Source organism: Falco biarmicus, chromosome 2, assembly GCF_023638135.1.
Source record: "Falco biarmicus isolate bFalBia1 chromosome 2, bFalBia1.pri, whole genome shotgun sequence".
Taxonomy (NCBI): Eukaryota; Metazoa; Chordata; class Aves; order Falconiformes; family Falconidae; genus Falco; species Falco biarmicus.
The window spans coordinates 4,470,733-4,486,964 of NC_079289.1; the positions used below are offsets into that span (position 1 = coordinate 4,470,733).

Sequence of the window (16,232 nt, forward strand, 5' to 3'; positions counted from 1 at the left end):
CAGCAGCCCCTTGGAGAGAGGGAGGAGCAGCAGAACTGCTTTCAGAGTCAACTCTGTGGATCATCTGCCTTCTAATAACGGGCTCTGAAAGCTGCTCCATCCAACACCCTTCCTTCTTGGCCCAAAGCTGTTGCTACTTCTTCATCACTTCTGCCAGGCTCTCTCCAGATTTTACCAGAGCCCTCTCAAGAAACCAGTCACCGTGGACATCACACCACTTCCCTTCATTGCCGGCAGCACCCTCTGCCGCCCAAATCCACTTGACTCTAAGGATGGGGGCAGAATGGGCTCCACTGCTCCGCACGACAATCTCAGGTGGCACATGCTGGGAGCAAGCTGGTATCTCTCCACAGCCAAAAGGGATGGAGAGAGCCAAGAACCACACTGTGAACCAAAGCTGTGCCACGAGCAGCCAAAGGCATGTGCCAAGCCCCAGACACCTCAATAATTGATAGATTTGACATAACACGCAGGGAGGTAGAATTAACGGTGGCTCCCCGCCAACTGCTACCAGACAAATGTCATTTCAGAAGACAGGGTGGTACCGTCTCAGGGATCTTTTCGCTCTCTTGCTGCAGCAGATGTCTATTTTAGTCACTGAGCTGCCTACTGGAGGTGTGACTCAAAAACATGTTCTCAGCAGTTCTGGAGATACCACCAGGAAGTCCATACGCCTACGTGCTGCTTTCCATATGATGTCAGGCATAGTACGGTGTTGCACCTTGTCACCTACAGCCACCTTCCAAAACAAGGCTGGCAGCAAAAACAAGCTGATGCAAGTCTTTGAGGAAGAAGAAACTGATCCACAGCTTCTTCTCTTCATTCATCTGCAAGAGCAGGTAATGTCTGCTCCTGTAAGGTGTTCCTCAGCTCCCACTTAGATACCTTAGGAAGGTGTCCACCAAGCCCCTCCTATCACAAACACACACCAGTCAGTCATAGTCCTTTCTTATTGATAAACTTCATAAACTTTGGTTTTGCCCAGAAGTGCAAGATCATTTGTTACAGATTTCTGCACCAGTAACATGACTCCAACATGCAGACACAAAGTTAGCCTGGAAAGAAATCCGTGTTTTCTTGTAGCACGACTGTCACCCATCTTCAGCTTTATTCACTGACCTTGCAGCCCTAGCTGAGTTTGGGGTTGGGTGAGGGTAGCAGTGGCTACCACTTCAAGTGAGGATTTGTGGGTTTTATTAGGTTAAGGAGAGTTCTTCAGAAAGAAAGAATTCGAAGGGCAGGAGTTTGCTTCGCCTGACACTGGGCACCCGACGCCTCTGTTTAGATGGCTGAGTTTGGAAACAGGGCTCTTTAACGCAGCAGAAAGAAACTGGCACCTCCAGAAGGTAATTCAGTGCAAGTGGCTGCTTCTCTGCACAGGATACTAAATTCAGCTCCTAAGTACAGCTAAATTAGGCCACGTCACTATCTCAAATGTCACAGCACACCTTTGTGCAATGCTGGCCGCTTACACTGCAGCAGAAAAGCTGTCTTAACCACAAGCAAGTAGGCCATGCAGGTAAGAGAGGATAAAGCAAGGAAACCCTTGCACAAGAGCAGGAGCTGAGGCAAAGAGAAGCAAGACAGCTGCTTTATACCGATGACTACCTTGCAGCTCACATCAAGTACCCAGAAGGGGAAACACTGTTGAAAACAGAACCACAAAAAAGAAACCAGGTCCCACAGCAGCAGGCGCATCCTTCCTCGTAGCTCCTTCTGTGACGGCAGTAGGCAGAAGCCAGCAAGTGGCAAACAAGTATCAGATTTATGCAGCACTGAGGAAGTGAAGAGGCACATGATGCCAGGCAGGAGGGACACAGCTCCCCAGCAACAGCATCCTGCAGTGTTGTTTTATTGATATATCGATATATACCACTGAAGTGGCATAATCGACACAAGAACCCCCCTGTTCATCCTAGTTGCCGCTCCGTCCATTTGCAGCACTCAAACAAAAGCTAATCCCTTTGAAAAAGATTAGTAAGAGAAAGTGGAGGACAAAAGCAGCAACTTTGGTTGTGGGAAGTTTGACCGAGACAGCAAGACGCGGGCAGCTACCCTACAGGTGGGATGTACTGGCTAGAAAGGCAAGCGCATGTACTCAGGGATGCTCCTCTAATGAGAAAAACGTCTCTTGAAGTTTTGCTGAAACAAAGCCTCTAACCAGCCAGGAGAAATAAACAGTTTCAGCCCAGACACAAGTCTTAGATCTTCTTTACCACTTGTTTCATTTTACACAGGTAATATCCTTCTGCTCTTTGCCTGCCCAGCATCACTCCCCTGTGCACACACTCCCTTCCACAAAGTTTCAGGAGCAGACTTGCTGTCCCTTCAACAAAGCAGCTCTTTACAGCTACGCGTAGGACAAACTACCATATAAATTCAGCATCACAGCCGATGCTGCAGTATAGGAGAAGTACTTTTCTATGGACAAGACATTAAAAGCCTTTAAAGAAACCTGTTAAAGAAACAGCTGATAAGATTTTGGTATACACACAGAGCAAACAAGTGTGCAGATAGTCTCTCAGATTTCCAAAAGAGATTCTAGGTCACATCCCTCCATTGCATCTTCCAAAAAACCCAAAAACAAACAAAAAAAAAAAAAAAGAAAAAAAAAAAAGAAAAAAAAAGAGCTGCCAAGATTAAAGCCTGCAGCTCACCCTATCTAGGCACTCTTTACCCTACAATAAGCCAAACTTTTAGCTCATCAGGACTAGATTCTAACGTTCAGCACAGCAGACTGAAAATCCTGCTGCAGCTCAACTGAAACTAGCTGTATCTTTAACGTAAGGTGAATGACACGGGCTTGACACAAGGCACCCATGTTATGTCGATGGTGAATTCAAGCCACCATGCAATGCTTTTTGCCTGTTGGGCTTTCAGTATGCCCCAGATTTCAATGTTGACAGCTTGTGACTGTCTCCTGGAACTCACATAGGGGAGATGCAAGAATGTCTTGCACTTCCAAAGGCAGCTCCCTTCCCCCAAAGAAGCACATTTTACCAGTTGCTCTTTCCAAAGCAGTCAGCCTCCAAACAGCTGATGATGGTGGCACTGCTACCATCACCCTTATGTATGAGCATTAACACCCTGCAGGGAAGAGCTCTCACAGCCATGTTTGTTTGCACACTTGGGACATTTTACTGCCTTGTGCTATAGTGACCAGAATTTTCACGGCTACATATGTTTATTTAAAAAATAGTTCACATGCAGCACAGCAGCCACTGTGCTGCTTGCGTTTGCTCTGTTATTGTCATAGTCCAAGGGACATCAGCTCAAGAACAAGCAGAGCAGGTCTGTACGAAGGTAAGTTGTTAGGCGCTGCTCCTGCGGTAAGGAAAAGCAGGGATTCAAGGAGCAGCTGTCCCATATGGGCGTAACATACCCAAGGCTGAGCAGAAGTGCCACGGCACTTGTATGAGCCCACAAAGCCCAGCTCCGAGCAAGGAATAACCCTGTGCCCTCTGTCTTCCGAAGAGTTATGTACTAGGTGTCCTTTCCTCCCTTATTCACACCCACAAGTAAGCAGCCTCGTTTGGTTATGTGTTGCATGTCATTCACCCTTGTCGCTGTTCTGCTACTGTGCAAAAACCCTCAGTGGATGGTCACAGGGACGAGATTACCATCGCACTCTGGCAGAAGTTTGCTCCTCCGCAAGCAGAATGTCAGCATGGCTCAGCAGAAGCGGAACGATGAGGAAGAGAAAAGCAAACACAAATAACACAGTTCAAATTACTTCTGTGTCTCCTCTAGTGGCAGGAAGGAAACTGTTCATTGTGTCAAATTTGGCAAAGGAGAGCGCTGAAAAAGGGAGTCCCGTCAGCACACTGCTACTAATGCCTTGGCTGCCAACATCTCTAAAGAGAGCCTACGTACCCCATTAATGCCAATTCAGACACTTGTTTCTCCTTGGATATGGAGGGAGACCACCAAGCCACTCACCCCCCAACACTGCATTAAGCAACCCAAGGTTGTCCTATACCTGCGTTAAGCTGAAAGAGGATCTCTTAAGACAGTGACAAGGAAGTGTTTTCCAGAGTCCCTTCATGAACTCTTCAAATCATGACATACCTGTCCAAGTAGTTGACGATGTTGGGGTTTTTGTTTTCCCTCATCACAAGGATTTCATTAATAATCAGTTCTTTTTTGGGCTGCTGCTGCAAATTCATCTGTTTGATTGCAACCTGCAGTGAAGAAAGACCAAGTAAATTATTATTGCAACAGTCCCCCAGAAAGCAGCCAGTACCATGTAGATTAGTTTAGTCCCACATTCATGTGAAGTGGGAAAACACTTTTTCAGCACAGGTTGCTCAGCCATTTACTAACTCTGTGAGTTCCTGCAGCCAGTCCATTTCAACACATATTGGAAGATACCTCATGCCCAAAAGTACGAGGGGAGTTACTATTTTCATACTGGACCTTTACGTCACAGTTGGATAGCAGTCTCCATCTACAGCTTCTTGGTAACAAGTAGTATAGACCCTAGTATGGACAAATACGTCAAAAACATTTTATTTCTTAAAGGAATCTTGTTCATTTTGTTTTGGATTGGATGTTTCTGGAAGTTCTTTAGTGTTTTTTTGCTGCTCCCCTGCAAATTCCTGCTTCTAGAAATCTACAGCAGGTTTGCCATGCATGGAGGGGATAAATAACGTAGCCTAAGCTTAGTACTTCAAGGTGGTAATTCTGTTTCTTTCTGTCACAGCAAGACCTGGGGGAAAGAGGCAACAATTTTTAGATAAAAAGCTGAAAACAAGTGCATTGGATTCAGCTTTATCCCCAGACATAAGGGATATGCCCTGTTAAGGGCAACAGGGATGGATTTGCCAGTTGTAGCCCTTTGGCTTAGTAGCTTTCCGTCTGCTTCGGGATACCTACTCGGCATGTATATATACAGAAAGCAGGAGGGTACAACATGTTTTCAACTCTTACCGGTACTTCGTGAGACCACCTGGCCCTCAGAGAAGCCTTCAGATTGGTAAGACTACTCAGCACAGCAGGAGGCAGAAACACTTCCATAGATGCTACAGCTCAACTCTTATTTGGTACAATATTTAGGCAAAGGGAATGAAAAGTAATTATATCTTTACAAAACTGCTCCTTGCAGAGAAAGAGGCCTAGGCAAATGGATCGGAGCCAGTAACTCCAGCTCACAAAAGCAAGGATTAAAAGAAACAAGCCACAGAGTGCCAATATAGACAGATACAATTAGCATTTTGGTAGTATAGCAGGGGAGACAATAGAAAAATCCCAACACATGAGAAGGCAACAACAGACAGACACTATGCTGTTTTCCCACAGTATTCACAAGGGCTGCCAAACAGCACTTAAAGAAGACAAAAACGCAAATGCCGTGCTGCTCTTTGCGCTAGACCAGAGAGGAGAATGAAAGATGGAGAGGGAAGGCATCTGATGCAGAGAAAGAAATCCCAGGCCATTACTGAAAGAGCTCCAAAGAGGCTCCTGTACCTCCTCACTCCTGTTCAGAGGTAGGTCCACTGTCCACGCCCATACAGGGGCATTTTCCCTATCTAAGACTGTCCCGTGCATTAGGATACAAAATAAACAGCTGCGGGTATACTGGAGCCATCATCAGTGAAAAGCTTCCTAACCCTGGGAGCTGCCCAAGGGGTTATAGTGCAAAATAAAGGAGTTTCCCTCCAGTGCTTCCAAACTGTGTTGCCGTTCACCGAGCTCCTGAGGTGCAAGGACTGGTAGCAGCACGGTTCACAGAAAGGAACATGCCAACAGCATGCCTAGGTTACAGCAACCCCAAGTGCAAATTTAAAAAAACAAGGCCTGATCACACTAGTGTAATGGGAATGATTTAAAAGTCTGTTGTAATAAAGTGTTCAAATATTCACCGGGGAGTCCCTGAAGTGGTCGATAAAGCAAGCAGAAAACCGAGAAAGGAATTCCTCCTCCTAAAAAATTTCTCATTGCTTCAAAACAAATGTGATGCCTCTCCCTCAGAGGCTGCAATTAAACTGTATTAATTCTTCCAGAGTGGAAAAGGGGGTGAAGGAGTTTCAGCAAAAAGCACAATTATGAAATTTCCTGGCGGATAACCCTGACATTGTACAAATGCTAAGCAGATACGCGTCATGCATTGCTGCAGACTTCCATAAATATGTTTGGAATAATGCATACACTCTCCTCTTTAAAAATGCCCCACCTAGCAATGATGGTTTCCACAGATGCTGCATATCCGTCACTACTAGTTCATCATGCACGCAGGCAATACGCAGGGCACCTCTCAGTATTCGGGGCTGAGAGGGGTTGCACACAGGCAGATAGACATTCCTTGTCTCTCAATTCAAGGGCGGAAAGCAAGTGGGCAAAGAGTGGGAGAGGAATTATTTCTATGCAAGTCAACTAGTACAAGTGTAGGAAGCAAAGGAGCAGAGGGCATATAAAAGAGTTTAAGTGGGGACAGGCAGGAGTCTTGGGGATGAAGAAGTACACTTCTGCTGAGGAACCATCCAGTCTGAACATTTGCTTCTAGCCTTTGTGGTCACAGAAGGATTCTTTACACACATGAAATTATTCAGGAATCAAAACCTCGGAAATCATCTTATCCAGTTCTCTGCTCAGACCACTCAACCACGCCTCATTAGCAAGTAAATAAATACCTCATTTAAAGTAAGATGTCATGAACCCCTGAAAGACAGTCTTTATTTTGTAGCATCAACCTGAACTTTTAGGGACACAATCCAAAATCCACTGCTGTAGTATTCTGGCAGCACTTACCTCCTGTCCTGTAGCTACATCCATCGCTGTGTAAACTGTACCTGAGGCTCTAAATAAAAACAAAAAACCAACAAAAAAATCAACAAAACCCGACATTTATTAGTGCCTTATAGCAGACTGAGAGCTTAACACATGCCCCTTCCCACCTGTCTCTCTGAAATGCTCTCAGTCCCATTCCTTTTCATGCAATAATTCCAGTGGTAAATACTGTCTGAAATATTGCTGAGCCAAGATTGCTGTTGGAGCAAAAGCCACAGAATTTATAGGGAACAAAGCCCCTAATAAGGGACACTGTGGTCATCCAAACTCCTCCTGCTAAACCAGCAATGTAGCACAGCTTGTAGGACCGTGAGCTGATCCCATTTAAACTGGCATGACTGCACTGACCTGGCTTGCATGCTGCCCAGCATCGTTACAGAGCAGATAGGATCAGCTGAAGTAAACAAATGTGGCATTTGTAGTGAGGGAAACGGGAGCCTGAGCCTCAGCACACGAAGTTGACAGCAGATCTCAGTGATCTGCACTGATCTGCCCCCCTACAGCCTCTCCCACAGCCCCTGCTTCCCCCTACCCTGCCAAGAGGCGCACACCACCACATCGAGGAGAGTTGATTCACAAAGCAAATCTGCAATTTGAAGATTGTCTTGCACACTGAAAACGAGCAGTTCCTTCCCTGCTTGCTGCTATATTTAGCAACCCGATCATCTAATGACATATTTTCATATATTAACACAGAATTGCACAAAAAAAACCCTCCAGTCCCTGTGACTCAAGGCTTTGCCAGGAAAGGGAGAAGAGCTGGGCGGGTGGAACCCACCAAAACAACAATAAAATAAAAACAAATTAAAAAAAGGCAAAAAAACCCACCAAAAGAAAACAAAAAAACAACCAACCAAAATAAACTCTCCAAAGCATCACCGACAGCTTTTCCAGCAAGCTAACTTAGCCTGGTTTCAGCATTTCCTTCTTAGCCTAAGGAAAGTTATAGGACGGAGAAGACTCGTATACTAACCCTTGTCCAATTTTCTCAAAACACGTGTACTTCTTTTTTGGATCGCCCACACTCACAATACTTCCTACAAAAGAAAAAAAAATACCCAAGAGGATGTTATGTTATAAGTACTTTTTTTTTGTACAGCTGTAAGAACCAACTGTACTTTAGGAGCAGCCCCGTGGCTGCAGCAGGCTCTGCCGAGCCTCGCAAACCGCTGCGTCAGCCATCCAGAGGCACACAACCACCAGGGATGTCCTCAGTTATTTACACACATACCAGCTGTGGCATTCCCCTTTCCCAGGTATTTTCCTTCAGAAATGGTGGAACACAGACATTAAACATGTTTAATCTTCACTAGCAGCCAGCGACTGCACACGGCTAGGAAGAAGATGGGGACATATGGCCCTCACGCAGATAATACAACTATTTGCTGGAAACCTGCAACTTAAAAGTCACCCCTCAGCTTCAACCCGCTGGGTGATACAAGATGTCCCTACACTGCAATGCCCTCTGAATTTGGAGGCCAGGACCTCATTCACCTTAGAGCCATCAGCCTGTTGCAAATCTAGCCAAAGATTTCCTTATACCACAACAATTTCTGGCAGAAAAAAGTATTCGTGACATATCTGTCCTGGCACGACCTATTACTGACCCAACGACTGGGTTGCAAGACTGAGGAGGGAAGCTGGAGAGACACTTCAGAGTCAAACCTCCCCTGGCCTGGGCAATGCTGAGCTGCTCTTCTAGGAATGCAGAAGTCAGTTTTAGCAGCAGTTCCCAGGCGACTGCAGCATTGCTGTGGTTTTGGAGAGCAACCCGAGGCAATCTCAGCTCCTTCTCCCCTAACGTGGCTGTTCAGCCAGAAGAAAGCACATTACTGCATCCCTCAGAGGGAAAAACCACTTTGCCTGGTGTTCTGAAGCACAGGGCAGCGAGGGGCTGCTCAGGCTCAAGGTGGATTTGGTACCCACGAGGAACGCAATGTTTTCTGTAGGAGGGGAGGGAGCTCTCAGCGCAACAGCAGGCGGCGGGCAGGCTGCATGGATGCGCTACAGTCCTGCAAACAGCACAGCGAGTTGCCAAGGGTAAACTGGAAAAGCATCACTGAAGCTCAACGCTCCCTCAAACATTAACTGCTAACTCCTAACACCCCTTACAACAGGCAGGAATGACACCCTTTGTAGGCTGAAGAAATCGGAGCCAACAATTCCTGGAGCTCAGCTGGGAGCGAGTCTCCCCTCTGACAGCACCAGGGTGGCCAACAGGACCGAGGGATGCAGAGCTGCATCCCAGCTGGTGTTTGCAAGTCACTCGAGCTGCCAAGACATGGTGCTGCTTTCACAGGGGTCTAGGGCTGAGCCAAAACAGATGCATCTTGGCAAAGAAACTGCTCGTGGTCATTAGGCCAAGAAATCCAGTAGCGAGCAGGGTAGGAGCAGCCTATTTTCAGACACCGCTGGAGAGCAGCCAAACCCACAGGGTTTAGAGCAGACAGAGGTAAGGGAAGGGAATACGGCCCATGTTTGGAGAGGAGGGTGGGAAGAGAAATCTGACTACATAAAACCCACCATGCAATTACGGAAGCAACGCTGTCTGCCCTGAGGACAAGTATTTCTGGACAAATGTTCGTAAACCTTCCCTCAAAGCCTAGCACAGGCTACAAGTTCAGACTGCAAGACAGCCAAGTGCTTCCCAAGGCAGTGACAGGAGCGAGTGCTGCAGTGACAGAGGCAGTTGCCAGTCTTGCCCTGTTTAATGCTCTCATCTGTAAAATGGAGTAATGTTTCCTACCTTCCAAAAAGTCAGGCAAGGATTCATTAATGTCTGCGCCAATGCTGTGTTAACGCTAGGAGGTGAAGATTTACCAGCTTCCTTTTAAGCTTTGCACGACTTCAGTATGTGCAAATACATGTAACACTTTAAGATTTTAGTCATTTTATTCACATGTCAAACCAAAACATGAAAAAGTTGCATGCCTTTGCACAACTCATCAGTTTACAACAGGATTAAAACTTCACTGCATGTTTCTGACTAGCCCACATCTAAAAGCTGACTCCTAACAGCAGTCACTGAAGTTCAAACCTACCCCCCACCCCCCATATGTTTGTCATGAAACCCCACAATGCCAAAGAATCAGCTCAGCACTGAATACCACTTGCTGGAGCAAGCAAGGTATCAGAAGGCATATCTGCCTCCCAGCTCTCCTAAGAGTACCTCTTGCGTTTCTCTTCATTACAGGAGCGTATTTGTATTAGAATAGCACTTCTTTCCTGCCCAGAGTCCCTGCTTGCCCTACCGGGTCACAAAAATGGCTTGAATCCTTAATGGTACAAAGGTCTCGCTAATTAAGTGGGTGAAGTCGCTGCTTTGAAACAATGGGTATGAGTTTTCCAATAGCGGTTACAGTGAACATGGCATCAATTCAATTTAGGCTTTATGTAGAGGAATGAGGTACTCGGGTGCTTTTTTTTTTTTTTTTTTTTTTTAAAGCTACACCCTCAGATTAAATTTTCCCTCATCTTGCTACTAGCCTTGGCTTCCTAAAATACTGACCTTTAGGGTTATCCCCTCAGCCAAGACCAGCCTGACCGCAGCGGTGCTAACACAATTTACATCAACTGACAAGCAAGGCATGTATGTAATTAATACAGGATTAGTACTTCAAAGAATTAGAAAGGCTCTACCCTAATAAAAACTGGCCCAGGCTGAGGATCAATCAAAAAACAACCAATTGCACAGAACAGCTGGGTCAGCTGTTGGATATGCCACAGCACAACCCAAAAATACCAGGCAGCAGAAGAGCGCTTGAACTGAAGGTAGGGACTGTTAAAGACACTAGGACACAACAGAGAGACACAATAATTTTTTCTCAGAAACAACCACTAATTTGGGTACCCACAACGTTAAGGCACTTTAAAATAACCAAGTCACTTTACACCGTGGTACTGTGGAAAGTGAATCTGGGGATGCATTCATTTTTCTCTCCATCTTTAAGACAGTTTATGTCTAACATTGTAATATAATCATCCACCACCCTGAGCTACATAATATCACGATGCAGAACAATCTCAGACTAAATAGTTAAGATGATGTTACTTGTTCAGGGCTTGTTTTGTAACTCCCTAGGGATTTCACTTGGCATCACAGGTGCTCGGCTTACATTTATGCTCTCTCCTCCTTCACGTCTGCCCCCAATTTTGGCACACAGTCACAAGGCAATGCCTTCAGTAAGGGAACTCAAAATGGGAATGTCAAAACATTTCAGCTTATTAAGATCTTGGGAAATCAACACAGCAGGACCAGGAATTTAATTAAAGAAAAAAAAAAATAGGGACATACTTAATTTTTCCAAGATCTCTTCATCTGACATTTTTGGCTTTTTCTTTTGTTTCTCCGTGTTCCTGACCAGCATGTCAGACGCTGTTGTGCTGTTTTCCGAAGGAGAAGAAATAGGAGAGGTGGCCACATCTCTGGTAGGAGGAGGAATAGGATCTATCACAGAGCGGGTGTATATCTAATTTTGTTGAGAAAAAGATGCAAGTCAGGTGAAGACTTAAACACTTCTATTCATCTTGTTATTGTTGCTGTCAGGGATGTGTTTCTATAGCTACTTTGTTAACAATTAATGTCACCAAGCAAAGGCTCTCTGGTCCCCCCACCCCAAACAGGCAGGCAATAACACAGAGGTGCTCTGCCAGAAGGAATGGCTCCCACCTCCTCCCTCTTGCTCCCCAGAAGGGCTCAGCACCATGCCCTGAAGCGTGCATGAGGGGTCACGGTCAAGACCCGAGTGTGACTGCAGCAGCAGGGGCTGAAAGAAGTATTTCTGCTCACAGATTTTGTGTGTTCAGGTCGTGGAGCTATCACTGGGGGTGGGGCTGCATCATCTTCATCATCTTCATCTTCAGACACTGAGGGCACTGCAGGGGTCTCCGAGACAGCCTTCACATTCTGCACGTGGTTACAGAAAGAGCAAAAATAAAAACTCAGTTGCTTGTTGTGAACAAAATCACAAACATTGGATTGAGCTCTTAAGAGTGGCTGCACTGAAGTGCATGCAGACAAAGAGCAATCAGAACAGGCGAGCGAGTAACAATATCTGAAAAATTCAAACCCCAAAGATCCTGAGCCTTGGTGGGAAATGGAGGTGCAGTCCAGCGCTGCCTGATGCAACCATTCAGACAGTGCTTGTCATCTGCCCGTGTGATGGCAATCCTCTTCCTAAGGACCCACCTGGGCGCTCTCGCTGCCTTCCCAACACCCACACGGCAGACGCAGCAATTCCAGGGCCACCATCTGTGTTTGGAAATATCTGTCCCTATTTATGTTCCCTCTTTCGTTTTGCTGCTTGCTTCAAACCCTGATCATGCAGACTGGAAATTTTAGTCTTTAAATGTTTTATTTCCGATCAAAACAACATTTTCTCTAAAAGCTGGGAGGTCAAGTTAACATCAGCTTTGGTACTGTGACTGAGAACTAAGTAATGAGAGATTCTGGCAGTAAAGTCTGGAAACGTCTTTTCAAATCCTATCAAAATTGCTTACAGAGAGAAAACTTTATGGAAAATAGGAGCAAGGATTTTTTATTATTTGTTAAAAGTATCTGGATATTTTTGCAATACTGTGGTTAGAAATCGAAGTCACTTTTAACCTTTTAAATTTGAAACTGGATTTGAACTTCATGGCATCCTTTATGGTATAAACATTTCAAAATAAACTTCCTCAACTTGACAGACCAGTTCTGCTTGTGCATCGTCAGTTCCCCAAGAGTGGCAGGAGGAAAAAAAAAAAATTAAAGTGAAGTTTTTTCCTTCTAGAGGGGCAAAGCAACACAGTATTTCACTGAACCTAAAATACTTGAAGTCACCAGCACCCTGATATACAATTGCTAAAGTGCACTTGACATAATGCAAAAGCTTAGCCTCTTAAAAGCAACAAGAAAAACCACCTGTGTACTGGGAATTCCCTGAATTTCCCCAAAATTAAAGGTTACCCAGTGTCTTTCAAAAACATCAGGCTCTCTCAGTAGACTGGTAAGTACTGTTTTTTTCAGTTTTTACTTTAAAATCTAACAGCCTCAGATATTCTAAACTCCTGAGGATTGATGTACTATGACATGTAATAATGAACAACGGCAGAAACGTTCTCCTTTTCGGAGAGAGTCTGAAGCAGTCAGATCTGGATATGCTGCCTCTGGAGGGAAGCAGAACAAGCCAACTCTAGATAATGGCATAGCAGTAAGAAAACAAGAGATGAAGGAATTGTGGGGGTTTATGAATCATCTTAAATTTAAAGTTTTGTTTCTTCCATTTCACACACACATACAGAAACATACTGTCTCTCCTAAAAGAGCAAAACGGGAGTAATGCCTGCCCTGGTAAGGACAGAATAAAGGTCAAGCAGAGAGGAGGACAACCTTTTATTTCTTTTTCTACTTGTGATTAGTTTGGTTAATCAACAATAATCAACATTAGTTTGGGACAATCAGACCTTGAAGGTTAGTAATTAAACTTTTTTTATATTACAGACGTTTACAGAGACATAAAACCTGAGAGCAGAGTGATTATCAAATTCTAAGTTCAGTAACAGATCGACTTCTATGAAAAAAAAACAAACCACCAAATTATTTTATTCATTAATTCACTAATTTCTATTAGCTAACAAAAGCTACTTCTGCCTACGTAATTCTCCTACAGTTGCAAATAAAGTGAAAGGAGCATGCCTGTTTTTATAAACACGTATGCACTATACAAATATATAATGTTCCGATTTTAAAACACTACACAAACGAAAAGTTCACACGCAAGATTTTAAATCCCCAAGCTCGAGGCAGAACGTGAGTATAAGGCTTACCAACGTATTTGATGAATTGTAATCCTCTGTCGATTTATCTGTAAAAGACAAAGTAATGCCATTATGAATTGTAAACGCAGCAGCAGCGGGGAGAGGAGAAAGGGACAAGATCCCTTCGGAAGGGGCAGGAAAAAGGGCTGCTCCTAAACCTAGGCATTACCGTCAGCTCCCCAGAACAAGCTGACACCCAGCAGATACGGGAATAGAGGGTAAAAGAATTGTGCAGACAAATGCAGCTGGCCCAAATCCCTGCTGCAGGAGGGTGGAATCTCTGAGAGCAACACCTGAATGAAGACTGTCCTCCATCCATATATACAAAATATTTTCAGTGGGTTAAATACCAACAGAGGCACTGTAGCTAGCCCAAGACCTGCAAGATGTTCCAGTCTCAGCCACCTAAACTTCCTGAAATAGCAACATAGGACCCCACAAGCCAACCCTTGGGGTTTTGTTGGACTCTCCAGGCCCATATGGGGAAGATTTGTGCTTTTATTCCTGCCTGGAGCCTTCCTAATTAATCCCAGTTCTGGTGACATGGCTCTGTCCTCTTAAAAGAGCCAAAGCAGGGGTTAATATTTAGAAAGGGAAGGAGTTACAGTTGAAAGGGAAAAGGAGTGGTGAGCAATGGTTGCAGGAATCATCCAGTGAGCAGGTACTCCATACCAAGAAGGCACAAAACCTCAGCAGCTTTGATTTTTAGAGGAATCCAGCCAGCAGTTATCAGGCATTAACAACTGAGACATATTCCTCAATCATGGCACGTGGGAACAGAAAGACCCTCACCCCGAGCATGCACGAAGCAACATCCACAGCCATGCTGGAAACTGAAACTAGCGCAAAATTTAGCTGCCTGTTTTCTTTAGGGTTTTCATCACTGGGATCGCAACACCAACACTCTGGGATCTGCCTTCCAGGTGCTGACTGTAAGTTTCAGAAAACCAATGTGTTTTGGGGATTCAGCTAATTGATTGACCTCTTTTGCAGCTATGCTGGGCATCAGGATGAACATTTCACAGGAAGAGGGGTGCTTGAGCAGCCAGAGAAATTCATTCACATCTTGCTTGAAAAGACAGATCTACTTAATCATTAAACGAAAGAATCCCCACATGCAATGATAATGGAAAGCTGGACAAAGCAGCTGCATGACACAATCACCACGTACCTGTGAAACTCATGTACTTCTGGCTGTTGGAGATCTTCTTGGAGTTGTAAAATTCCAACACGTCCAGCACTGCCTGGGGATTCTTCTTCTGCTCCGACTTGGTGATGTTGGAAGTCTGCAGCAAACGCGCCCATTGCTCTGGCATTCCCTGTGGGGACACATACCTCGTTAGCCCACAGCTAGCCTACCGTAGCTCATAGCACACACAGCCACAGCTGCAGTCCTGCCACAGTTCCTGGAGTTATGCTGTGCTGCGAGGGAAATGGGGAGAAAAGAGGACAGGAGAGGAGAGGAAAGGAAAGGAAGAAACGGTGGGTCACTACCTTCCCAGCCACTGCCTGTGTTACAAGTCACTTGTTCCTTACGTGGACATGCAAATGCCACTCTGCTCATGGGGCTCTGGGTGAGTCCCAGGTCCCTGGAAAACCAAAAGGCAAAAACCAGACAGGAGCAGACCCAAATGCTGCAGCTCGGGAATAGCCTCAAGCAAGAAAAAAAAAAACAAAACCACCTTCATCCATAGAGATACGTACATTTATATATCCAAGAAAGACCACAGAAGTAGCACACAGTGTATAGCATCTAGCACAACAGACACGCAACATCATTTGAGTCTTGTTGCAGTCCTAGAGTTCTTTGGTAATAGTGGTTTGGTGCCTGTTGTAACCACAGCTGGGAAAGCAGAGGTGTTAACTTCACGTATGAAGCTCAGAATTCCGTTACAGGGACAATCATTTCAGCCAGAAAATAAATACACCTGGAGTACAACCAGACTCGTGCCTTTCATCGCCAGCAAGAATAACAGTCTGTGTAGATGAAGTGGCAAGTGACTTGGATCCTTTATCAATAAAGTTTCTCTCCTTGTCCAAAAGGAGGGCTGGATACAGCGCTGAGGTAGTGCCCCACTGGTACATCTAGGCTAACTCGGGCAAGTCTAGAGACTGAAATGCAAAACACAACTGTACACATGATTCAGGTTAGGGGAGCAAAGCCCCTGAAAAGCAGCGTATTAAAGACAGGTCAAAACAGCTTGCTCACAAACAACTGCTGCTGCTATGAAATACTATCTCACAATCAAGAATAATAATATGATTAATTAAAACCCTTGTCTTCATAGTACTTTGCATGCCAGATGCTTTTATGCTTTTTTTTTTTTAATTGACATTTAGCCTCAAGACAGCACATACATATTCTGTCATAAGTAGTTATGCACAGCTGTGTCTGCCCTAAAGGGGAACTCTTGGTGGACACAGACTACGCTGTAAACCTAATCCAGCTCTAGAAGAGGAGGGGAGGGGAAGGGTGGAGAGATAAACCATGTTTTGGTGTCCATATCACCGAAAAAACGGGAAAGGAAAAGTTTGCTGGCAGCCCAGCTCCCGGGATGTGCCAAGTTTGACAGTCTTTCAGCAGGAACGAGTGGGTAACCTCTGCAGATGTGTTTCAAAAGAGAGCAAAATAGATGATGGTAATAGCC

General features: G+C 45.0%; 1 protein-coding gene across 9 annotated transcripts in view; it reads right to left on the reverse strand.

Moving 5' to 3' along the window:
* PAK1 (p21 (RAC1) activated kinase 1) overlaps positions 1–16,232 on the reverse strand; it is a 73,584-nt gene that overhangs the window by 9,000 nt on the left and 48,352 nt on the right. For all 9 annotated transcript variants that reach the window (XM_056328546.1, XM_056328543.1, XM_056328538.1 and 6 more), the window contains 7 exons: positions 14,756–14,903; positions 13,594–13,631; positions 11,576–11,692; positions 11,081–11,255; positions 7,760–7,823; positions 6,748–6,796; positions 4,069–4,181 (listed from right to left, as the gene is read on the reverse strand). In XM_056328546.1, coding sequence (XP_056184521.1) covers positions 4,069–4,181; positions 6,748–6,796; positions 7,760–7,823; positions 11,081–11,255; positions 11,576–11,692; positions 13,594–13,631; positions 14,756–14,903 — 704 coding nt within the window. The remainder of the gene's footprint in view (positions 1–4,068; positions 4,182–6,747; positions 6,797–7,759; positions 7,824–11,080; positions 11,256–11,575; positions 11,693–13,593; positions 13,632–14,755; positions 14,904–16,232) is intronic.